We start from the raw sequence: 27,421 nt of genomic DNA on the forward strand, positions 1-27,421 counted from the left end.
AACTTTTGCAAATGAAGCGCACAGGTGGTCGGCTCTGATGTTGCAGCTTAGAAATCCTAGATTCGGCAATGAAGAGCTCCCAAACAACCTAGGGAACCACATGTGCACATGCAACCTGAAGGAAGCGCCGACCAATAGGTAACAGGGCCGCCTATAGCTCAAAAGTGACTTGAATGAAGGTGTAAGGAAGAGGAGAGCAGAGGCGACAGGCTGTGGAGGCAAAACCATATGCAAACGGTAGAAAGAAGGAGCTAGATAGAGACATAAATGAGTTGAGAGAAAGAGATAGCTAGAAGCAACAACAAGAAGGAGAATTGAGCAGAGTTAGGGTTAGGCTAGGAACATGATGATGTGGCAGGGTGGCCTAGGGCAGGACTAGCCTGGCTCTGATACCTTGTTAGAAACATGGAGAGAGAGAGAGAGAGAGAGAGAGAGAGAGAGAGAGAGAGAGGCTAGGTAGTGAAGAAATGAAACTCAAATGCAGACAACATAGAAGGTTTTTATTCATTCATCATCAAGTGAGGTTTTTATTCATTCATCATCAAGTGACAAGTGAAGTACACGCCTTTATAGGTTACACACTCACATACTAGCACCAAGTGCATATGGGATAAGTGAAGATCAAATTCTGATCGGGCTTTCAGAGGACCAGTGCCTTGGTTGCCATCATTTGTAGAATCTAGAATGCTTTGCTTCATCCAAACCTTTTTCTGCTTAGTTGATGAAGTGGTTTGGTAATTCCTATGAGCTTGATGAACTATTGCTAGAAGTTGAGGAATCCTAAAACAAACACACTTGCTCAATGTTGCTTAGCTCTTTCATCTTCTTATGGCTGGATTCTTTGGTCATGATGCCTTCACGAGATATAGTGTGCCCCAACACCCGAGAACACACATAGCACACACTTGTATGGGTTGAGAAGAACTTGGATCCTCCTAAATTTCTAGAGGGACCAGGCCATCAAAGACCCTTTCAATTACATTCAGAGACACAACCTTAGATAAGGTGGCCGGCCATGAAAAGTATTTTTTCTGGACGGGTACAATGTACAACCAGGTCACATTGGCCAAAGAAGACTAAGAAAAGATGACCATCACCGAATGGGGCTCAAGCAAAGTGATGCCATTTGGGTTGAAGAACGAATTGACGACGTTTCACTGCTTCATGGTAGGGACCTTCTAGGAGTATATCAATGATTTCCTTTTGCAATATTCTTGGACAATTTCTCAATCTATAGCATGAAGTGAGCACACTTGGAGTGCCTATGGAAGGTAGCTTCTTGTAATCGATGTAGATTTGCAACTTGCCATTGTTTTCCTCACACAATAATGATTGAAAAGAACCAAGCGGTTAATGAACCCTACCTTGAGCTATTGGTTTGTCTTTGTCTTCACCAATTTGGCATAGTCAAGGTTCATTTGGTATTGTTGCTACTGAATGTGTTTCGCATTTGAAATGAGAGGTATTCATTGTTGGATCAAGCTTGGTAGGACCACTTAAACTTCATGTAATCCTAGGTCAATACATCTCAATAATCTCTGAAAAGCATGCCGACTTCATTGAGGAAGTGAGCAAGAAGATCTACATTGATTTGGATCGAGTGTGGTTCTTCACATGATCCCACATTGATTTAATTGATTGCTTGGCCTTTGGTGATTGGTCCGCTATGGCTAACTCAACTGATTTGATTTGTTGGGTGTTAATTTCCTTTCTCCTTCTTTATCTTTGGTGAAGCCCTTTAGAAAAGCCATGTGTAGCTCTTTAGCTTCCAACATCCTTTCGACTAGTATCCACAGTGCATCGAACATTGCGATCGCCATAATATGCAACGTGGAGCTTTTTCTTGATGTTTGAGGCAGTCTTCTTCCACCTCCATACAACTCGGCTTGCACATGCTTTTGCCCATCAATATTTGCACGTCGTTGCCTTCATGGGTTATCATGAGTCCCCAATCTGTCATCCCAATTGGGTATCCTCCTCTGCTCTCCATCATGTCCACGAGGAACATGATTGTGAAGTATGATCCATGATTTGGATATAGACATCCTTCAAAATGCCCACGAGCATCTCCAACCTTTGATCCGCCATTTGAATCTTGGACGGCTAGGGATTAAAGCTCTTCAGCTTCAACATCTTTCAGACCTTTTTTGAGATGATGTTTACATGCGAGCTTCCATCAATCATCACTCCCTTCACCATGTGGTTTTGTACTTTGACGTCGTTCATGGATACCTCTTTGTCCTAGATTGCCATCTCGATCACCATGATTGTCAATGGGCGAGATGTGGTTGCGGTTCATTGGTCGACACTAGATTTTGAAAGGATTTTAAGTAGTGGGGAGTAATTTCCATCAGTTGACCCTGATCAAGATCATCCCATTCCGTTCTCAAAACTTCTCCTAGCTGAGTTGATTTGCATCTACTCTACTCGTTTTTTGTCTTTGTCTTCATTCTCGAGTTCATTGCCCTCCTTTGTTCAACTACTATGCTCCATCTATCAATTCTTCTGTACTTGTTGACTCAATGATTCTCCCACTTCGATGAGTGGTTCTACTTTCTCTTGGCTTCTTCGGCTTCGTCTAAGCTTGTCCTTGTGATCATGTGACCACCATCAAATCCATCTTTGTTAACACCATTTTCTTTTTAGCGATCTTCTTTTCTTCCTTCTAGAAGAATTATTGCTCTTGGCTTCTTTAGTCTTTGTGATCTTATGGCCACCATCACATCCACCTCCGATAACACCTACCTGCTTGGGATGTGTGCCTCTCTTGGTTGCATGCCTTTTGTAACATGTCGAGTTACTTCTTCCATGGCCAACATTCACTCTTTTGGTGCCCTTGTTTTCTGCAAAAGTAGCATACTATGTTGTTTCTCTTCATTCTTTTGCCTTGATAGGCTTTCTCCATCTCTTTCTCCACTTGGTGGACGTCTGTTGTTCGTTTGTGCTTATTGAGAACCGTAGTCTTTGGTCCTGTGGCCCAAATGGTTGCATATGTTGTGATACCTACCTTAGTCACTGTGTGACCATTGGTGGTCAACACCCTTATTTGTTCTACGAAGCCGTACACTGATTTTTCTTTGAGTTTCAATAATACATCCTCCTTGCTAAATTTGTACTGGAACCTCCCTAGGAATGCAGCCTTCACTCCATCTCCATCAAGATAACATTCACACCATTTGCTGGCTCTCGTTGGTGAAAGCAGTCAGGAAGTACATCAAATACTCTTCCTCACGTGTGCCTTGCAAGATTGTAATAGCCATTCTCAAGAAATTCTCAAGCGATCATTAGGAGCAAATGTGTAGCATAGGGGAGCAAGAGGAAATGAACCACTCACCGCAAAACAAAAAGAGAGAAGAAAAGGTTGCAATTATTTTGCCCAAATTAACTTTGAATACAGATAGCTCTTGGCTGCATCCAAGCGCATGACTTGCCTATGCAAGAACGACCCTAACTTGTAGGACCCTGGAACCTTATATACAAGACTCCCTACTGACATTTTCTGTGGGTATTACCCACCACATTTGCAACGGTTCACATCTCCCTTATTAGAAGGGCAGGAGCCATTACTTTGTATCAGTCCGATCCACCTGGACAAATCCATTACACAGCTTTAGACAGCATCCTTGGTCTGGTAGGTTGGCTCGTCGTTGGGTCCTTATTGTAAAAAACAAAAACTTAAGCAGTAGTTTAAAATCTTTGCGAATCCCCCAAAAGAGAAACCTCATCTGTTGTACCCTTCTGAATCTCATTACCACTTTTTGGGTTGAGTTGCTTTGCACTCCCTCCAGTATATTTGAATTTACATATTTATCATTTCCCTTCTGTTTTGAGAATGATCTGTCCTTAATGCTTGCATATTAGATATACAAGATAATAATCAAGAACCTCTGATTGCTTTGAGTCCAACTATTTTGTGTTTCAGACATAATTCAGAAATAATTGGACAGTTTGAGGGGTCTAGTAGCATATTTACAGATATTTCAAAACAGTGATTCCCAAAAAAATGGATATGAATGTTGCAATTGCAACACCAAATATACCAACAAGAATCCCTGGCACAATCAATGCTTTCCAGCCCTTGGCAGTAGCCAGGCTAGCCGCAGTGGTTGGACCCCCCACATTTGCATTGGATGCAAGCAACAATTGCTTTTGATCGAATCCAAGAAAGCTGCCAACGCTTAATATCAGTGCAAGATGAATAGCAATCTGAACCAGAGAAAATAGGAAAAGATAAGGTGCAGTCCGGAAAACACTCGAAATGCTTGCGCTCGCGCCCACGACTGCAAAGAATATCTGCAGTTGCAAACCTGTAACTTGTAAGAATATAAAATGGCATTTTGAAAAGAACACTTAACTAGCACGACCTGATTATGAAACTATTTAAACCCAGTTTCATTTCGTCCTCTCAAACCAAGTAGAGAGATGTGGATAATCCTTCACTCCTGCCCAACAATGTATCACCTGCAGTTTTCTGAAAGAAATTGTACAAGATCTACTTGTAGAAGGAGAAGAGAAGTACCTGCACCAACATGATCGCAAGGGTTTCTCCAGCAGGTGCAAGAGAACCCACCCATGATGGAAAAACGGTTGCAAGAAGTACCACTAATACAGTTATGCAGGGAATGTTTCCACCTCTAATCCCTAGAGACTGGGCAAGATAGACCCCTGCTGTACATATACAAGCAGACAAGGCCAAAGCACTCGAACTTTCCAGAAGATACGCCCGTGGTCCACCTTGACTTTGTGGGAATACCTCATTCACTACATCAACTTCATAAAGTAATAGTCACAGTATTAGGTCTTGCATGTGCATGTTATTGACAGGATACATTGAAAGACAAGGTGTACAGTAAGAAACATACCATAATGATGCAAACATGAATGCTCTGACAACTGTGAAAATCATATTACTGTGCTGATTGTCAGAACATTCAAGCTCAATTACCTCAATCTTATGAAGACTTAGTGGTGAATATTCAATACACAATGAGCTGCTGCACTCTAAATTTGCATCAAATGTTTTGGAATGCCGGAGATAAAAACGTCCAAGAATGGAAATGTTCCGGCATTAACGAAACTAAAAACATAACAGGGTAGACTAAGGAGACTTCGATTATAGAAAAACAAGAACTCAAGGAAAAATAAATTCGACCATTCGAGTCTGGACATGTATTTCATATATCACAAATTTATAATTCTCATTGTAATCTCTAAACCATCCGTATAACACTGTCCAATAGAGGTTGGGACACATGGTTGTCAAAATAAATCCTCCACGTATGACGTCTGAACAAGCTATCTTGTATCACTAAAATATCAAGCCGACAAAACCAAGGAAGACATCAAGATCAATCTAACCAATAAATATGTAAAGAAGCATAACAATAACATTAAGGGATGATTCGGACATAGTGGACTTAGCGGATATTGCACTAAGATATGAGCATAGCGGACTTAGCGGATATTGTCAAAATAGATCCTCCATGTACGATGTCTGAACAAGCTTCTTGTATCATTAAGATATCAAGCCGAAAAAACCAAGGAAGACATCTAGATCAATCTAACCAACAAATACGTAAAGAAGCATAACAATAACATTAAGGGATGATTCGGACAGAGCAGATATTGCACTAAAATATGAGCATAGACAACTAGGATACCAAAAAGCTTAATCAATAGAAAACAAACTTGTGAACAAACTATAGGCATACTTAGGTGGCTGTTGTTTATAATAGATATCAACCCAAACCCTGAAGAAGATTGAGCATGGCTAAGATAAAAGAAATTACAATAGTTTCCACTAGCTATACAATTACGTTCACAAAACTTGAGGATGAATCCCTCTGCCAAAAAAATTTGGATCTTTTGTACATAAATTCTCTAAAGTTTGGAACGTCTAGGACAAATTCATCTCTGAACCTCCTAAGTAAGATGATAGGATGGATGATTGAGAGCATCTATCCCTGTTCCACACTAGTTACTTCTTCAAATTCATGTTGCAGGAGGCACAAAAAGGGGTGTGACTTATATGATTGTAACACAGAGCAGAGTAAAGATAGCTGTATGGAGCTGTAATGACACTCTTTGGTCAAATCCACGAGGCTTTTTAGAGACATAGCACTGATAGAGACACGCGAGAGAGGGCTGCCTATAATAACAAGATACACATGGGAATCAACTTGCAGGAAGACACTAAGGAGAGACACTGGAGTCCGAGGTTCTGAGGGTGTAGTTGTCCTCTTCAAATCACATCTACGCCCAATCATATCTGTGATGCGTAGAGAGGAACATGCAAGACACATGTCGATCCAGTTGTAGCGACAAGATGCAAGGGCCATTTTCATTGCAGTATGCTACTTTCCTTTAGATACATAATAATATGCCCATGACGTCACCACAGAGGGGCACAGCCACTATGAGACGATATATGGTGACATTACACGATTCACTAGGCAAGGGAAGATCTCCCTAGTAGGTGACTTCAATGCACGAATAGGGAGTAGACAAGTTGACTTCGGAGGCAACCCTCTTAGAGTGCTAGAGATGACCTAACAAAGCTCGGTATAGTGAGACACTAAGAGAATGCACAAGTCATAGGATATAACTGACACCTACTGGAGATGGGAGCAGTGCATGACCTGATTAGATTAGAAATGCTTCAAGACACTTTATAAGGTCTTGTTTGTTAGAGTGAATGCACAAATCATCCAATACTTGTAGGAACTTATTCAAAAAAGACTTGAAGGCAGTGAACTCTGGAATGTGGCCGGGGCATAGGCCTAAGGGTATGACTCTACCAGTCAAATATGCCCCATTCTATAGCAAATGCTGTTTTGGATTGGTCGTCAGGAGCAATTTGTACTATGTTATAGCCACTAATGCTACCTAAGAGGCTACATATCTTTGATCCAACCACCTTTTTCAACATTGTTTCTGTTAGAGTAGGGGATAGTGATCCCTGATTGTGGTGGAATTCACATTAGTTAAGTTAATACATACCCTTAGCTTCTTGTTATGTTTAGGCACAATGATGATAGATGACACCCAATCAGTGTGCTCTATCTCATAGATGAATCCTGCATCTAAGAGTTTTTTCAGCTCGTCATAGACCATAGTGCCATATTTTGGATTTGTTCTATATCGTCAACATACCTTAGGGTGGATACCTTCCCTAATACTATCGTGTGTACTGCCACTTCTGATGAAATTCTCTTCATTTCCTTGTATGACCATGCTAGGCAGTCTCGCTATTCTATTAAGAGTTCTTTTATCTTTGTTTCATCTTCTTGTGTGAGCTGTTTCCCAATGAATACCAATTTCTCTTCCTTCCCTTCAAGAGCGAGGTTTATTGTTTTAGTTTTGACCGGTCCCTCATAAATTGGAGTCTCTCCAATGTTATCAGTTTCTTGCACTTCAGATTCTCGTACTGGTCTTGACATTGCTATGGCGACACTACCACTCGTGTAGTTCTTGAAGTAACAAAGATCGACCTCTGAGGATGTTGAACTAGCTGTACATGTGCTATGGTCACTGAGTGACGTAGTATCATTAATCAGTTTTTAAGCATCTTGTAGACTATCTTTTTCTTAAGTCTCATTATCAAGCTCCATATGGCTTAAACTTTCGAAACATTTTACGTTCGGAACAGTGGGGCAAAGTATTCCCAAGTAATGGTTCATCTCTACTGCATACTCCTTCAAGTCAATCAGAGGACCATTCAAGAGGAGGTGGCTCAGATTTTGAGAGAGCTAAGTTGGTGAGATACAACTCTACGATCCTAGATTGGACTCGTTCAAACTCATTGAAGTGGTCAACCTTGGCTTTGCGGTGATGTCTTGCTTCGAATTTATTGCGAGATCTTCTGCTATTATTTAGCTTTGGAGTTTCAACTTTAGAAAGTTCGACAGTCATTGGGACATAAAGAATGGCTAAATCATTGTTAAAGACATGGTCTTCTAAGCCTCTATTTCAAGGTCTTAGAAAAAATCCGAGTCATTATTGTCATTGATAACTTCTTCAAGATCACTATTTCATTGAAGGTCAACCATACAGAATGGCACTTCTGGATCTATTGCCTCTTGATGTATGAGTGGAGGCTTTACTTACATGATCTTAGCATCAATTTGTGAGAAGATTGGATCTAGTGTATGCCAGTTGCCAATGGTCGCCAATTCTTGGATCCAATTGTTGATATTGCTTTGTGTATCTCCAGCTAAGACATGTTGTTGTGAGAGGACTGATTTGCTTGATAATGTGGTTGAAGAGGATTCATCCAACGGTCTAAGCACAATGGGTTTTATTGCTCCTGTCCTCACATTGACTCTTACTGCCGTGTCACGATTTTGTATTGTCAATCTATCAGTTTCCCAATCATGGAGGACTGATGATCCAAGATTGTGAATTGAAAGGTAAAGCGGAATCCTGCTACTTTGAGGATACTCCATCTACTATGCCCAAGGGCTTTGCACATGAATCCTCTGCAAGGCGTATGTTGAAATAAGCTTTTTGCATTGGATTCATCATAGAGATGCTTGGATAGGACTATCACACCTGCTCCACCATTCACAATGGCTTGGATCTCACATATGATTTATGGATCAAAGACACAGTGATGTTGCGTATGTCATCTCTTTCATCCGTATGTCATCTCTTTCATCCATCCGCACACGGATATCTTCTATGTTTTTCATAGGATTTAGCATGCTAATTCAATCAATCCTTTCAAACTCTTCCAGAGATTGTAACAATTTCGTAAGAGGTTTTCAATGGAAATGGATAGAGGGCAACTTCGAATGCTAGAGAGTGCACCATCTTCTAGATGGCATGGGGGAACATTATGTTGTGGATCTTGTTGCTCGAACAAAGGCTCGATTACAATGTCCATACTTGGAGGGGCCAAGTTAAAGATTGGATCTTGTGCTTGCTTCGCAGCCACGAATTGAGCTTGTCCTTTTTTCACCCATTGTTAAAGTGTTTGAAATCGAGCCTTCTTCACTTCTGCATTAGGATATGGATCTTTTACTTTAGGATCTGGACCTGATGTTGATGTGCTTGGTTTTGGTTGTCTCTTTTTGTTGGCGTGTAATTACATGCACTGGGTCCTAGACAGTAGACTTTGATGGTCTATCCCAATAATGCTGATTGGAAGGTCAGATTTAGCCTCATTTTAATGTGGGACCTTGGCTTTCATTAGACAATCCATACAAACCACTCTGCAGAGATTGTGGCATTGGCTATGCTGATTAGTACTCAATATGTGCTTGGCTGAACTTGATTCGCATAGACAGGGATCAAACCTTATGCTCCTTCCACATAGTACATTGGGTACTCAACCTTATAATCAAATTATGAATGAACTTCCTCGACTTGAATTTGTTATATTAGAACTAGCAAACGAGTTAGATTTGGCGCTCTTAGTTATTGTTGCGGATTTGGATTTTCTCAATAATCGCAGGACTTGGGTTCAGAGGAGAACAAGCTTTAGCCTCGGAGCTGGTGGGGCTTGTGCAAGTGTTGGTTACCTGTACACTGGGATGGATAATGGTTGGTATTATTGAGGTCGGGACAGGTTGTTGCGCATGTTGAAGATACAACTAATTTCGTCATGCCCGCCAACTGCGTAAATGTGACACCACAACCTTGGCCGTGGATTGGCTGTGCATTTATCCTGGCTCTTAGAACGGGACATTCATTTGCTGTATAATTGGCCATGCAATGTGGATGCATACATTTTCTCGCCTTGGATAAGTCAAAGATGGCGGCTGAGACATGTGAAGCTTTTGTTTCATGGCGTGCATCATTTCTTCTCTTAACTTCATGATCATGGCCTCGCAATCAGAGATGTAGTTAGAGATGCAGAGACAGACAAGGGCATGCACGATGGTCTAGCCCATCACAACCATATTCGGAGGGGATCGCCTGGCCAGAGGGGTCACTATTGACATGGCCCACCGGATACAGAGATCGTGGAGACCACGCCACTCATCATCGAGAGAGACAACCGGATAGACATATATACGAGATATTTTTGCAGCTCATAGTAGAGCCACCCCTGGCACCGAGTTATGTATTAACCTTGAGTCTAGATACTATTTTTTTGTTGCATTTGTTTTAGCTCAGTATTTAGTACGCTACAAAGGGCCTTAACGAGCCCTTTGCTTCAGGCCCACAGTGACTTGTATGGGTTACTTTTTGTGATTGTACTTTGTCTCATAGGTCCACGAGGCCTCCAGAAGACGTTAATACATCTCTCTCTCTCTCTCTCTCTCTCTCTCTCTCTCTCTATGTGGTACAAACAGTGCTCTATGGGGTAGAGGTGTGGGGGGGGAGTATACCATCATCAAAATGGAATGATGTAGAAAAAATGCAGAAATCTTTCATTAGAAGACACCTGGGCATCAAGGCTACCACACCCTACTCTCTCCTACTCCTAGAGACAGGATGCATACCCATAGAGTTGCATGCCTTGAAGAAAGTACTCAGATACATCACAAAGGTCAAGCGCATGAATAATGAAAGGCTGCCAAAGAGGGCATGGATAGAAAGTCAAAAGTCCCAAAAGACGAATAAGGGTAAGATTTTGGCATCTGGATGGGCACTAGATTTAAAAAAATGGTTCAAAAAATGGGAGGTAGAGAGGTACTTGGACTACTCTCCAGAGGAGGTAGATGAGGATGCCTTTCATCATGACCTGCTGAATGCACTACACAAGAAATGGCAAACAGCTGAAAACAGAGATAAGTTTGAGTACTACCGTACATTTATCAACCCCGAATATTGGGCTACTTATACAGGAAGAGAAACAGCCACGCAAAAGTACATTTGCACACCTATGGCAATACATAAGCGAAGAGCTTTGGCCCCACTTCGCATCCGATCACACCAGCTGCAGATTGAAATAGGAGGATGGAAAGATATGCCAAAAGAGAGCAGAATATGCCAATTATGTGACCAGGGAATGGCAGAAACTGAAGAACACATGGTAATGATATGCCCTAACTATACTCACATCCGGAAAGCATTTAGCTCTCTTCTCGAGGGACATAACAGACTGGCTGATATGCTACATAGCGGGTCACCCCCAGCTTTAGGAACATTTGTCTATAAGCTTTTCAAGCACAGGAACTCACCTAAGACATAAAGGTAGTTTCTCTTAATACCCTCCCCTCCAAGGGAGGAGTCTTTGTGTACGAGGATTTTGTATTGCTCAGTCCCATAGGCCGATTTTTTGGTCTTCAGAGGACGATAATATATTCTTCTTCTTCTTCTTCTTCTTCTCTCTCTCTCTCTCTCTCTTCGCTCTCTCTCGTCGTTGGGACTGCACATCAAGGAGACGGAGGTTGCCATGGTTGGCTCTCGATTCCTCCATGAGGTTAGCAGTAGAGGGAGACGAGTGATGTTGGTATGCACGGACTCACAGATGGTTTGTGAGACTAGGGTTCCACATCAATAGGATACTTCCTTTTCAGTACAATTTAGATGTCCCTCCAGTACTCCCACCTACCATCCTGATCGGGCCACACACCAACCAAGTCATTCGAGAGGATCTCCTGCAGCTACACACCTTTAGGACCTAGTTGGAGCCGAGGGAGCTTCCAATGAAGCTGAGTTTCTACAGAGATTACTGTCTTCGTATTTCGGAGGAGGGATTCATCACACCACCGGGGTACACTGAGCTTCATATGCCTCACTCACTACGGATCTCCATCGGATAGTTTCGGGTATCATCACACCGCTTCCGCATAGAGAGTGGCAGAGCAGAGTGGATTCCTAGGGAGCATCGCTTATGCATATTGTGCAATTGTCAGGAGGTCAAGTCGGAGGAGCATTTTATTTTCAGGTGCCCAGTGTACTACGAGATCCGAGGTCACTACCACTGCCTCTTCAGAGACAGCTCCGTGCTCCTTTCCAAATTCCTCGCCTACCCAGATCAGAGATGCCTCACGGCCTTCATTCACGAGGGGGTCCAACACATAGAGTACTTACTCAGGCGATGGGGCTTGGCCACATCATCAGACACCTCTCAGAGCAGGGTCATAGAGTTCTTCCCATCGAGTGACATTGATCGTCCAGTCTCTAGCCATAGACATGACAGAGACCCCGACCCGACGACCGCAGCACGACACACGAGACATCGAGGGGACACACAGATCACTTTGGGGGACCTCCCGTCATTGTTTAGACCCGGGATACGTCCCACGGGAGTCATGATGGCTCTGGTCTTGCGTTGAACCTCGTCCAGGAGACCGAGATGCACGGCACCCCTTGATGGGCGCCAACGTCCCATCACCGGCTATGCACCAGCCAGGACAACATGACATACGGAGAATTCCACTCCGCTCCAGTCCTTTTCTTTTCATTGTTACATCCAGATGTATTTGATTATGTATGATCACACTTAGGATTCAGCACGGGTGATGATGCTCGTTTCAGTAGCTCCACCCTTACTATGATTTGTACCAGGTTTTCTTTCAGTCTCATAGACCCATCGATCTTCCGAAGACTAATATAAAATTTCTTTCTTTCTTTCTTTCTCTCTCTCTTCGCTCTCTCTCGTCATCGTTGTAGGCAAGGATGACCATGAATGATAACTAAGGATCCGCTTCAAGAGACCTCGACAAGGGACGTATACATCGCACCATGCTAGTCCCCCATAGAGATTTGGCTATGCTAGGAGGTCCACAAAATAGGGACAAATATTGCCTATTTCGTCACTTTAAGAGGACATCTAGAGATATGTAGAGTAGTAGGACGTGCGGCTACTCAAGAGTTCAATGCCAGGATGAGCGATGCATAGGCAAAGATCCTAGGCTTTCAAGGGGATGTCATCTTGCTTTCATATAGACACTACAATAGGGGAGTTCAAATGCTACCAAGGATATACACAGTGGGCCTATAGTCATTGTACAGGAGATACTTGTTGGACATCTACAATTCTCATGAGATGATTGTGTATAACGGTCTACAAAGATGACCATATCAAATATACATGTAGCCCACAAGGCGGTGGCCACGGTGTAGGAGACTGCATCATGGGTCAAATCTCCAATCTCACAATTCACCTATCCTTCAATCTGACAATGCCCAGATCCATCCAGACCACTCCCACACTAACCCCTTCGAATCCCACTATGACTTTCACCACTCACTAGACCACACTTATGGTAGCGTACAGCTCTCTCTGTGCAATTCTAGATAACAAAGACAGCCAACCAACCCTGGATTCCAAGGCCCAGTTCTCACTCACTCTATCCACCTAGTTGATAATGAGTCTTTTCAACACATTACAAATTTGCGTCAAAAAACCTCCTTCAAGAAATAAACATTCCCCATTTATTGTATTCACAGCAACAACAGGCACATCTAAACCCGACTCTTGTTAGGGACAAGCAACACAAATATGCATTAAACAGGCCTTTTATAAAGATAAAGAGCAATTAGAAACATCGAAAATACAGCAAAAAAGAACAAGCAATTGCACAAAGACATCATGGTAAAGAGGAGGACAAGAAATGTTTTAACAAAACTTCAAGAGCGGAAATTGTTACACCAAACAGTAATTTTACCAGGAAAATAAGTTTTGAATTTTGAATACCTTTGTTTTCAGCAGATTCTGTGTCTTTTGGGATTCTTGAAGCAAGAGCAAAAATGGTGGTAAAATAAATTGCACAGATAAGGTTATCTGCAGCCAATCCTGCTGCTAATGTAGAAGTAGAGACCTCAAAAGCCTCTGAAACTGCCACATAATTTACAGCTGCATATGAAGATAGACAGAAGCTTGGTCAATTGCAAGTAGCCAAGAACCAAGATAAATATTCTTAGTGATGGTGTAAAAACTAAAGAACATGAATGAACAAAGGGATACAAAGTATGCTGCGACTGTTCGAATTTGAGATGGTGCTTATGACCTCATCATTCTTGACTAATCTTTCTGATGCCATCCTGAATCCTTAAAAGTTTGTGGATGCCACCAGCATATCCTCTTAAGATGGTTGACATACAAAGAGACTACAGCACATTGAAAGCAGAGTCTTCCAATCGAGCAGCTATCCTATAAGCCATAGCAAACACAACAGATGCTACCACCTATTAAATTGAGAAGAATTTACATCAAGCAAAACTGCTTCTATAATCAGTATTTAAAACAATAACACAATTCTTGTGATGATGTTCTATCTTTGGAAAATTTGTCTTCAAATATGGCCACCACATTGTTGAGACATCTAGAGATCCTTGCAAAGTGATATCCACATCTAGGCAGTACCTTATCTGCTAGACGGCGGCACACTGAGCACACCCTTTTTTATCAGTTTTTGTCCATTTGTTTGAAGCAATCTTTAATATATGATCTACTAATTCTACTCTACTGTTGCACTCTGTTCAAGGATCTAAGTGTGTCTTTCTCTCTACATTCTTTTGCATGCACATTAAGGAAAGTCTAAAGAGCAAATACCATTGGGAGGAGGGTGGTCAAGATTCAGACATGTGTACTCCTCAGCCCTTCACATCCTAGTAATGATCAGTAGACTACCCAAGCTTAGGGAATCGGGTACGCTCAAGATACCAAAAATTACCCTCTTTGGAAGATGAAGTTCCGGAGCCACCTTGCGGTTGTCTTAGTGGGAGATTATGATAGGAGTGAAGCTAAGGCCTAAGGATATCAAGAATGTTGTCCGGGCAGTGGTAACACCAGGAGATCCTGATGCAGTCAGAGATTGGGTGCTGCATGATGTAGAGGCCCTGGTCATAATCTGTGGCATCACTGCAGACTCGGTGCTCACTCATATTCAGTTGGGGGACATGGCAGCTCGATCAGGAACCAGTCTACGAGATAAACAATCGACTAGAGTCCTCTACCTAAAGACGGAACTCTACAACATGGTAGGGAGGACGCATCACCAAAATGAAGGTAGTGACAGATCACATCACTAACATGAAGGTAGTGAGGGATCAACCGCCAGCAGCTGGTCACCAAACGGAATCGGCTCAGATAGCCAGACCTTTGCCTAGCATGCTCCCCAAGAGTAATAAGATTTTGTGACAACAATGATTGTAGGGCAAAGGTCGGCACTGGCCACATTCAAGGAGCTCGTGCCTCAAATCCTGCAGGAAGAAGCTCAAGAGAGGAAGTTCGAAAATCCGGTGACAATCCTTTGTTCCATAGGACAAAAGCAAGGGCTAGCCTAGCAACGGCAAGCTAAACAACAAGAAGAGGAATGACAAAACTGATGTTCAGAAGGGCTCTTCATCTAGAGAAAGCAAGAAGAAGTCATACCTCAACTCACCGTTGGACAAAGTGGAGTCACCATAGAGTACAGCTCTTTCAGGAGACTCCAATACATGCTCTACACAATAGCAAGCACACATAATTGGCTTTCAAGGAACTTCGTTATGCTAACTGACATGCATCCAAAGAGCACAATGAAGTACCTCGAGGAAAAGAGGTGGATTCATCACTTCTATGCACACCCGTTTGGGAAAGCTGTTTTCGGTGCTGTTCCCAAAGGGAGAAGGGAGAGGCTGCACAGTCAAACAATGCCCAAGGGTGACGGGTCGTCTGTGCCATTGGAGAGTCAGTTGCCTGTTGCTGGTGCCTCTAGCACAGTTGCTCCAGAAGAATCCACGCCAGTGGTACAGCGTGTGGAGGACACTGCATAGGCAGTGGTAATGGAAGAAATCAAGGCTCTTGGGCAGATAGCCAAACAGATGGATGTGGAGCAAGCAGTTTGGCCGGATCCCATGGAAGTGGCTATGCCTAGGGAGCCAGAGACGATGCGGTCTGTGGAGCCAGCCCGGACAGAGGGTACGTTTGTGGACAGGTGATTCCGGAATTAAGGACAGCACGCTGCACATGCTCTAGTTATCTACACAAGGATGGAGAAATGACCACCATGATCAGGACTGGCTTCATGCAGTGGTTCTAATATTGCAGACTACATCTGAGTCCCCTACCTTTGCACCTTCTATCCCGAGCTACACACGCATGCTAATCATGCCTATTTGGCATTCACAATATCTACTTGTTATCTCCACTCAACAATGATAAAGCCACCTCCCTCAAGTTGGACAAAATGAGGAACACCTGTCACCATTAAACAAGATCCAGGATAAGGAAAAATGTGAAGGCAAAGGGGCCTCTTAGTACAAGAGACACAACCAATGACTATATGTGCATAAATTCTTAGCTGATATGCCTAAACAACCCTTCTTCAATACTCAAACCTCTTGTCTTACACCAGCACCTTACCTATCTTTCCATGCCTCTACCAAAACAATCCACAAAAAAGCCCACAAAACATAATGGCTCTCCAAAACCAGGTAACTTCTTCATGAAAAGGCCTAGGAGCTACTCTTTACCATACAAGCCTAGGAGCCATTTTGGGGCCTGATGCTCCCCCCCCATAGCCCCTCACTCATCACCCTTTGTACTGAATCCTGTCCAAAAGGAAGCGCATTATCTAGAGGAGCGATCACTTGTTCTCAGCAGAGTTTTGTGCCCAGCCTCTTCGCTGGATGGCAGTGCTCACCTTGAGCTTGTTTTGCTCACAGCCTGTGGAAGAATAAAGTTTGAGTTCGCTCTCTCTTTCTCTCCCTACTCTATTTAATGCTTATGCTATTGAGTGAGAATGTAGCAGTGAGATCGCTAACCGTTTGGATAGAGCTGATCCTATTCCACTGTGTGTGAGGTTCAAGTGATCCCTACCTCGGGTTTTCTGGCACAAACGGTACAAAGATCCTCCCTCCCATCTCGCTTAGCAACTTAATGAAGCTCCATGCTCTCTTCCCGTTAGATATCGTCTTGTGTGTGACCGTATGTGTACTTGTGTGTGGAGTGGTTCTGTTTTGGAGTGCTTGAAGGGTCAAGTGACTTTTGAGAGAGGATAAGGACATGGACATGACCTCATAGGTGATGTTAAAAAAAACGTTGTCAAAGCAATAGCATGCTATAACGATCAGGAACCTCCTTGCTTTATTGCCTAAACATCACCCAAGGCCTCTAACACATCCATCGATTGAGCAGAAATGAGTGGCAGTACATCTCAAATTGTTGACCACAAATATAACAGCAGATCTATGGTGATATTCCTTCAGGATGGTGATGGGCAGATCTGATTCAGAATTGGCAGCATATCTGGTCAACAATCGATTAATATCTCCCAGAGTAGTTCTGATACCAATTATGAAACACTAGGTTATGGCAGGTGAAGGAGAATAGCCATGAGAGACAAAGGATACACCACAAGAATCAAGTGCATACATTGTAGATAGAATCCAGGTACACATAGTCACATGGGCTGAATCTTTGACATCACCTATGATGTCATGCCCATTAACTTATCCTCTCAAAAAGGTCACTTGGCCCTTCAAGCACACTAAAACACAGCCACTCCACACACAAGGCCACACATGGTCACACATAAGAAAATATCCAACAATTCCTTATTTCCTAGACATACATGGGATAGTGCCATTCACAAAGAAAACGACTCAAAGGAACCATACATGTATTTGATGATCATCATTGACCACGTGATATGATAACTGGCTGAGAAACATCAATGACATCACACAAGCTACATATCAAATGGCAACAAAACAAGCATGGTGTACTATAGGTTTGTGATATCGGAGTGAATGATATTTGTCAAGGTGTTTAACAAAATATCATATACCAGCTTGATCAAGTGGATCCATAAGCTACAAAATTGTAGGAGTGAATGTGTGACCTGTTGGTGGCTGCACGATGTTAGTAGTGGGTTAGTGTGGACACCTCACCCAAGGGGCGCTTTTGTCCCTTGGGTAAGCTAGGGCTAGTTAGGGTTGGTATTTTGCTTTGAGGGTACATAACCCTAAATGTGTGAGTTGTATTTCATTCTTGCAATATACGCATCTCATTTTGCTTCATCCCTCCTCACTCCAATCTCTATCCTTCCCCCATTTCTGACATTTGGTATCAAAGCAGGCTGCCTTCTCCTCCCCTGCACCTTGTTGCTCGATTCCAAGCGTAAGAGAAAAGTTTTGTCCTCGTGAAAGCTGCTGGTCGGCTCTATTATGTACAGCCAACTTCATTCTGGAGCTCGTTTTCAATAGGCACCTACTATATTGAAGCTCTCCTATCTCGACGCCACTGTTTTGAGTCTTGTTGCTGGCAACCTTTTGAAGGAGATTTCCCAGTTCAGTGTTTACTGCTTTCTGGCCTAGCTGCCACATTTGGAGGCTCAAACCTGCTCCTTAGAGTTTCGACCACCTGGCCGCCTCCTATTCTGCTATTGCTGCTAATGTTCCTCTATTGGAGCTGTCACTCCTGTCTAGGCTTGATAGTAATGTCAGATCACTCGACTAGGATCTTAGAGAACAGTTGTGGAATATTGATGAGGCAACACCTTGACAAACCAGCTTGTGTCCACTGCTCTGAAATCTTTGTTAGAGTCTTATTTGTCTTTTCATACTTCTCTATATCTGTCCATGAGGGTTAGTGTCAGAAAATACCCAACAGAGGGTACACGCAGCGGAAATAATGCCCAGGAGCTCACACAGTGTGCGGTGTGGGTGTGGAATCACAAACTTCTTTACTTATGTGCATTCAATAGGTGTGCAGACTCATCAATAGACAATGAACCAAACCAGATAGAGAAACCACCAAATAATATATTTCCGTCCACAACTATGGACACAATACAAAAGAGACAGATCCAGAGTCCCACCAATGGTGTGGTCCTCTGATCTTACCACAAAAGTCCTCCTCCTATCTGCTGGCTATCTCTAGACTAGAGTCCGCGTGCTCCACCTCGAGCGTGAGTAGACTTTCCGTCTAGAATGATCTTCTCCACCTTGCTGTCTGGAAACCAGTCTAGGTGGGCAGCTTCCTGTTAGCTAAGTCTGCAGCACAAAGTACTTCTTTCTCCTCCTGACTGTAGGCCCAAAGATAGCCCTGCTGCTGCTCTTTCTGCTGATGGAATTGCTGCTCCAGATGATACTGAAATGAGGCTAAATGGCCTCTTTATATAGGCCCCAAGGCCTGCACCAAAAAACCGACCAGTCTGTAAAAACCGACTCAGTCTGTAAAAACCGCCCTTAAAGGGCTCACAAGTCAGGCCTTTTATGGCCCAAACTTCCAGGGCTTTTGGCCCTCCATTCAAGGCAAATATGCAGCCTATAAAAGGCCTGCCACCTGCCCACTGACAGTCACATTCCTTGCTGCAGATCTGAGCCTGCACTCCCTGCCATGTCTGCGCCTCTGCAAACAGTGCGCCTCCATGTCCTAGATCCTCCGCAATCTGTCCCAGACTGTCTTGCTTCTGCTCCGTACTTTCCTGGCCCTGTGTCCTGCCCTTAACAGTCCTAGATGTGCTGCCCTCATGCCAGCCATGATGCTGTCTATGTGGCAGCCCCTTTCTCTCATTTCCTGTTGGGTACTGCCCTAGGTCTCCCTCCCCCATGCTCTCCTCATATGGGGGCTTACAGATGGGGAGGTGACCTTTCCAACAGTTAGTACAGTTCCACGAGCTAGTGGGATTATTATTGCAAGAAGAACAAACAAGTAAGAATGTGTCTGTAGATGAGCATGATGGGGATCAAGCCATGTTGGCAAAAGGCAAGGTGGCAACCCGTCTACGATTGATCCTGCACAGCTATCAAAGAAAAGCCTAAAAAGAAGTAAGTGTCATTATTGTAAGAAATCTCGACACCACATCAATGAGTGCATGAAAAAGTTGGAGAAAAAAAAGGAAGATGGAATGAAAGTTTCAAATTCCAATACATCAAATGCAAACAAGGAAAGGAGATCAGCAAACTATGTGGCTGAAGATTGGTCCTTCCTTGTCAACCTTATGATGCCAATCAAGAGATTATATATATCTAGATGAATCCAGGAACATGCTCAAACTCATCCTTTGAAATTACAACACATAGCGCAGTTTCAATCTCATGATACTCACTCTTAAGGTTGAAAACCATAAACTCCATTGCACATAGCAATGACTAGCTACTATTACATCCTCACTCACTTTATCAACGCTCAACAGTGGGTGTAAACCATAGTATAAACATATGCTCTCACACATACAAATCCACACACCCACACATACTTGAGCATCCATTTATACAAAGGTCTTCTTGCCGTATGCCACGCCCTATAGGCACCAGGGTGCAAACCCTAGACAGAACCCAAGTGCTGTAACAGATAAATCAGAAATAAACAGCACACCAGGACCATCATGGACAGCGGAAAGAGGGCCAATTTATGCTTTTAGTGTGGTGACAAATGGACTCCCGAGCATAGGGAGGTGTTGCAAGATGAGAAAGTGGCACAGCCAAACTCAGCATGACTATTGAGCTATTTGATGAAGAAGAGGTGATGGATGCATTTGACTCCCTAGAGGTACAATGAGATAGATGGGCACACAAGTCAAAAGAAACTCAAGATGCTGGAGCTGCAAAAGGTTACTCGCTTGGAAAGTACACCAGTGGCACACACAGGGTTCAGCCTAGCAAGGGTATTCCACGTTGTATGCCTAAAGTCTCCTTTGTGGAGCATTGTAATGTTGTGCCATTCCGTGCACAAAAAGATGCTGATGGGAATGCCCCTGTGGATGAGGAGCAATATCGAAATGCTCAGCCAATACGCTATCCCTTTTCGCTTGATGCATTGATGGGTGCCAGGAGTGCCAAAACATTGTGATTGAAGGGTGAGATCAAAGGCAGGACTGTTCCTATGCTTGTGGACAGCGTGAGTACGCATAGCTTCATCAACACGAAGACCTTGCAGAAGGTGGGAATGGTTGCCACAAAGATAGACCGTGGGCTGAGAGTGGAAGTTGCCAATGGACAGCATATGATCAGCAGACTATGTTGCTAGGACAATCGACATTGTCATGTGCTGCGATTGGTTGAGTCCCTGGGGGAGTTTAGCATGGACTTGAATGCCTTAACACTCCGCTTTGAACACAGGGGTGCATCATTGCTTTTGCATGGCATGACAGCCCCAAAAATGCAGATCATTCAGCAAGGCAGTTGGCCCGAGAGCCATAATCACCACGGAACTGCCTTCCCACATCCTGAATGTCTGGAACGCCATTCCGGACAGAGGAGTAGTAGGGAACACTTGGTATGTGGCTGGAACATTCCCACATGGGCACTTACCAAGGAATGCAGTTCCGGCGTTCCCGAAACGCATTTTGAAACTAGATCTGGCGTTTCGGGCTTTACAATTTTGCGGGTTGGGGTAAAACTCCCGAACGGCACCTTTCTGTTGCTCTGTTGGTGTCGCGGTTTGCTGCTCCTTTGTTGACACGACCCCGCAGGATCTGACCCTATCACTGACCTAGAATCTCGTCCTCGATACAACCACAATCATAGCGCAAGTGCCTCGATCCTCCCGACCACCCTCGAGCACGTGGACTACAGCTCGACTCATCCATAGGCCCGTATCTAACCCAGGAGTCCATACCACCTGAGCCCGTCCAGAGGACCTTCGATACACCACCTATGATCCGCCATGTAGATGGCCAGAGTCCCGGCCTGGGTCTAAGCCCCATCCATCAGTTGAGGAGCGCTCAACTGATCTACACAATAGCACTGGCCCTCCCTCTATATAGAAGGAAACCCGCTATAGATAGCACAATACTATGAATAGCTCCCTCCATATAAAGTGAGCACTATATATGAATCAATCTCTATATATAGCAAACTCGGCTAAAAATAGCCATCCAGCCCTATGCTATCCCGTAACCCACGTTAACCTGCTATCCAACCCTAGGTACACCATGCACATGACATACTCCCCTACCTCTAAGAACTCACTCCTGAGTTCACCAGAAAGCCCGAAAACTCTCTGTGAAGATGAGTCCATGCCAATAACTATACTCTGACTATCAGTTTGAGTGTGCTATACTTTCCATGAGATTCAAATCAAAGAAAATCTAAGGCCAAAGCCACAATCTTTGATAACTAACCCAAGGAAAGTAAATCTCTCAATCTAAACAAGGTTACGTATCGTCGAGTATTCTCCTCGAGAAATCCAATAACGCCTGCATCCACAGAGTTAATTCCGTTGACATATCCGTACACAAGCATGGTAAAATCCGTACCTAAAGGTAAATGATTCTATCAACCTTATCTATTAAGTATCCTTGAACTTAAAATGTTAGGTTGAGATCGAGGAATCATTGTTCGAACAACCCCATCAATTGAACCCCTCGAGGCCAATTGTTTTGGTTGGGATTCCTATCAACCCTAATTCTTGAATTACTTGGTATTCAGAAAATCCCTCAACGGAGTACCCTTGTAATTCAAATTCTTGGGTTGAAATACATGACAGACTTTCCATCACAGAACAATTAGGTATCAGTTCATAACTCATGATGGAAGAATCTTCATGAAAGTATCAATGGGTAAAATCCTGACAAAAAATATGGTCCCCTTGATCTATCCTCGAAAGGCCCCTACATGAGGATAATCAGTAAAAATTCAGTTGGCTATATCCAATCAATTGTACTGTTCTAAACATGAATATAGTCAACCATCATAGGAATAACATCCTATGTGATCCAAAGACTACGGAAACATACAATCCGAAATCTCTTAAAACAAGATCCACTATCGAATATCCTGTATAAACTTGTGCACAACAAAACCGCTCTGATCACAGGATCATCCAGTTCTTAGGATCTCTTATCTAGGAACATCAAGTTCCAAACAAGGCACTGATAGACCATCATCAGAAGAGATGCGGTAACCCTCCCTGAGATTGAGTCTAGACTATGGAGCTCCAGGGTTGAACCCAAAAAATACATGGCTTCTCTCAAGGTAAAGAATCTTAGTCAGCCCTTGTAAAAAATATAATCAGGTTGCCCCCAATTCAATTCAGCCTACTTGTACTTCACCCTAGAGGTCCTTGGGTATTATTTCATGCTGGATTATACCACCACATCAGAGAATCTTAAATGTAACATACCTTAATATCCCATACCACCAAAGTATACTGCAAATTAAAAACTCGGTAAACAATATGAGTGAATCAGGTAGCCAATCCCTCTTCAACTCAGATGATCCCAGATTGAGTCAGGGTGGCAAATCCGTACTCAATCCTTTTCTTAATGTGATTATATCACCCCCTTGTGTTACAATACCCCAACCAATAGGTCAAAGAAGAAAACAGCAGGTAGCATCCCTAACAACTCTTGAATCCCGACTATCCACGACCTCGGGCTAAAAGACTGAGAATCAGAATGACCCTGACTTTGGACATGATTCAAAGAAGGTATCCAACAAGACTCATCCTGGTCTAATCAATAAGAACCTTCATATGTCCAAACGGTAACTCGAAGAAACGTCAACTCACAATCACATGAAGATCAAAACTTCAAATAGAAACCAAACAGGAATCTACGCACCAAGATTCGAGAAAGGGAAATTTAATTGCCTTTGTTAAATCCGGTCTAATATGTAACAAATACTCGGGCACCATCAATGTACCATATATCTAAAAAACTTCAAGATATATGTAAGAAAAGTATAATTTGAAAAAAACCATCAAATTATAGATGCCACTAGTTACAAATCAAACCCAAATTAACCAAAACCTGGTCAATTTAATAACAAGACAGTTTACAATTCATACAAAATTAGGAAACATCTTGAACCAAACGTGGTTCAAAAGATCCACTCAAGCAAAAAATAATTAGGTGTCGGTCAAAACTGAGTATTTCAACTTCTTCATCGCTTCTCAATAGCACAGAAGCAGTATAAAGACTCTAAAACAAGCTGTCTACATTTAGAACAGCATGAGCCTTCTTCAATATATTTCTGGTACTGAGGGGTTTTATGGTAGTGAAGAGCTGCCTAGAGTTCATCCATCAAGGAATCCATCTCTCGTAGCAGGTCATGAGGTCTACGAGGAATAATCTCCGATGTAGCCTCGTCCTCCATCTCAATAAAACAGTAATCCAACGTAGGTGTCTCATTACTTTGATATCCTTCCATGGCTGGAAAATATCTCGCATGGGAGAGGGACCAGAAGAAAAACAGCTGTGTCCAAACACGTGCTCTTCACACTAGCAAAAGAGAATTTGGTGCTGCGTGGAATCAAGGAAGAAGGCGGGTAGAGGACAGCAAGAAAGATGGCAAAATATGATAGGCTGATCTCAGACAGAAAGAGGGTGGGAAATTCGCCTTCATGCGCTGAAGTGCTGAGTTGAGAGAGAGAGAGAGAGAGAGAGGAATCCCGGGTATATAAATAGCCAGGAAGGGCCATCAAAAGCTAGGCGAATTTAGGGTGGGTGCTTGATTTAGAGCAAGTGCTTTCCTTGCTAGAGAAAAGCAAAAAAGCAACCTGCTTTTTTGACCAAGAAACAGTCTCACTTTAATAGATCTCGTTCCGCTTTTCTCCAGCCAGCCAAAAATAGCCAAAACGTGTTAAAATCAGGCCATACACTCCTTCCCAAAGCCAAGCGCTTGCCCCAATCATATCGCCCCTATCTCTGATGCCCGAATTTCCTACACAAGCTGTTCTCTTGCTTACAAACGCCCTCTCTTTCCTCCTACTTCTCAACTGTAGCAAATCTAGGTCTCTAGGGTAGGAATCTCATCCTTGAGAACCTAGAGGGAATTCTTTCCCTAACCAGCTCACTCTCACGCGTCCCCACACAACCAATCACATCAACAACCCAAGCGTGGGTAGTTATAGGTCAGAAACGATCCATCCTCGTATCTCTTGCTGAAAGCATCAAGTCTTCTCATCGCCTACCCTTCTCAGGGAATCACGATTTCCAAACACGTAGCAACCGAGAGAGAGCACACAGCCTATGGACTTCTATTTCTTCCACAAATATCCCAATCATGAGCGCACATCATCAGCCAATGATTCAGCCCATACATGAGCGGAAATTCAGTTTTGCAAGAGCAATCTCAAAAAGCGTACCTGGAAGACATCTTTTCTGCATACCTCACGTTGAATTCAATTGTGATAGGATGGCTCTGATACCAAATGACACAACCCCGCAGGATCTGACCCTATCACTGACCTAGAATCTCGTCCTTGATTCAACCACAATCATAGCGCTGGTTCCTCGATCCTCCCGACCACCCCCGAGCACGTGGGCTAGAACTCGACTCATCCATAGGCCCATATCTAACCTAGGCGTCCCATACCACCTGAGCCCGTCTTGAGGACCTTTGATACACCACCTATGATCCACCATGTAGATGGCCAGAGTCTTGGCCTAAGCCCCATCCATCAATTGAGGAGCGCTCAACTGATCTACACAATAGCACTGGCCCTCCCTCTATATAGAAGGGAACCCGCTATAGATAGCACAATGCTATGAATAGCTCCCTCCATATAAAGCGAGCACTATATATGAATCAATCTCTATATATAGCAAACTCGGCTAAAAATAGCCATCCAGCCCTATGCTATCCTGTAACCCACGTTAACCTGCTATCCAACCCTAGGTACACCATGCACATAACATTTGTCCTCCAGCTAAAGTACATCAGCCCCTTCCAAGCCCCCTTGGGTCCTCTCCTCTCAGCCCCTCCTCTACACTCTCTCAACCCCTCCTCCTCTATCCTCTCAGCCCACTTCTAGTGGTCATTCATTGTGGAGGCACATGCTAGTGGCAAAGGCTTGGGGGCTGTTTTACGGCAAGAGGATGGTGCGATAGCTAATGAAAGCAGAAAATTTGATGCGAAAGAGCTCAACTACCATGTTTATTATCAGAAAATATTGGCCAAAAGTGACATCACTACCTGTACAAGAGCAAAATCAATGTCAAAACTAACCACATGACACTCAGATATGTTTTCACACAGCCCATCTTGTCTGCCAAGGAAAAGAGATGGTTGGCTTTAGTGCAGTCCTTTGAGTTTGCCATTGATGCGTCTTGCAGATGCCTTGTCTAGGATGTTTGCTTGCATGTTGTCTGCTGTCTCTACCATTTATCATGATTGGATTCATGGCGTTCAGAAAGAGCATATGCAAAATTCAAAGGCAGCAGCCATATTTTCAGATTTCCAAGAGCCCTCATGCCAAAGTCACCCTGACTTTAAATTGCAAAATGGATCGTTGTGGTGCAAGGACAGAATTTACCTAGTGCCCGACACACAATATAAGCAGGTGGCCTTGCAAGAAATGCATTCCTCTCCTATTGTTGGAACATACAGGTGTCACCAAGACTATCAGAGGTTCAGACAGAACTTCTTCTTGGAAGGCATGTGGCGAGAGGTGGTCAAATATGTTGCTGAATGGACAACAAACTACCAGCTGGTCTATTGCAACCATTACCCATTCTAGATGGCAAATGGCAAAGGATTTCATCGCAGGCTTACCTTCTACAGAGAGGAAATGAGACATCATTTATGTTGTGGTGGTGGATAGATTGACAAAATAGGCCCATTTCGTACCCACTAAGACCCGATATTCAGCATCACAAGTTGCTTGGCAGTTCATTGATCACATGTTTAAGCACCATCGCTTTCCACTTTTGGCAATAATTATTTACAACAGTGGGTACTTTACTCACACCTAGCACTGCATACCATCCTGAGACTGATGGACAATCAGAAAGGGTGAACAACTGACTTGAGGCATTTTTGTCATGACACCCAGAGGTCATGAGATAAGTGGCTCGCACTTGCTGAATTTTGCTACAACAATACCATATTTTCTTGCACGTTGTTTGCTGTCTCTACCATTTATCAGAATTCGATTCATGGCATTCAAGACGAGCATATGCAAAATTCAAAGGCAGCATCCATATTTTCAGATTTGCAGGAGCCCTCATGTCAAAGTCACCCTGACTTTAAATTGCATAATGGATTGTTGTGGTGTTGTGGTGCAAGGACAGAATTAACCTAGTGCCAAACTCACAATATAAGCAGGCTAGTCTTGCAAGAAATGCATCCCTCTCCTATGCAGGTGTCACCAAGACTTACGCGAGGGTCAGACAGAATGTCTTCTTGGAAGGCATGTGGCGAGATGTGGCCAAATATGTTGCTGAATGGACAGAAAACTACCAGCTGGTCTATTGCAACCATTACCCATTCCAAAGGGCAAACGGACAAATATAGCAATGGATTTCATCACAGGCTACCTTCTATGGAGAGGAAATGAGACAGCATTTATGTCATGGTGGATAGATTGACAAAACAGGCCCATTTCATATCCACTAAGACCCAATATTCAGCATCACAGGTTGCTTTTGGCAGTATACTGATCACATGTTTAAGCACCATCGCTTTCCACTTTGGCAAGAATTATTTACAGCAATTGGTTCTTTACTCACACCTAGCACTGCATAGCATCCTGAGACTGATGGACAATTAGAAAGGGTGAACAAATGGGTGGAGGAATACTTGAGGCATTTTTGTTGTGACACCTAGAGGTCATGGTATAAGTGGCTTGCACTCACTGAATTTTGCT

The 27,421-nt window shown here is 43.3% G+C and overlaps 1 protein-coding gene across 1 annotated transcript in view; it reads right to left on the minus strand.

Annotated features, from left to right (window-relative positions):
• Window positions 1-3,381: 3,381 nt before the first annotated feature.
• The window catches only part of LOC147900623 (uncharacterized), a 29,677-nt gene continuing 5,637 nt past the window's right edge, over window positions 3,382-27,421 (minus strand). Inside the window, exons 4-6 of the mRNA XM_087375784.1 lie at window positions 13,595-13,753; window positions 4,520-4,770; window positions 3,382-4,293 (exon numbers count right to left, since the gene is read on the minus strand). Coding sequence (XP_087231910.1) covers window positions 3,970-4,293; window positions 4,520-4,770; window positions 13,595-13,753 — 734 coding nt within the window. The 3' untranslated portion in view covers window positions 3,382-3,969. The remainder of the gene's footprint in view (window positions 4,294-4,519; window positions 4,771-13,594; window positions 13,754-27,421) is intronic.

This window comes from Dipteris shenzhenensis, chromosome 6 (assembly GCF_047967505.1).
Source record: "Dipteris shenzhenensis isolate YYH24624 ecotype China chromosome 6, Dip_SZ_1.0, whole genome shotgun sequence".
Taxonomy (NCBI): Eukaryota; Viridiplantae; Streptophyta; class Polypodiopsida; order Gleicheniales; family Dipteridaceae; genus Dipteris; species Dipteris shenzhenensis.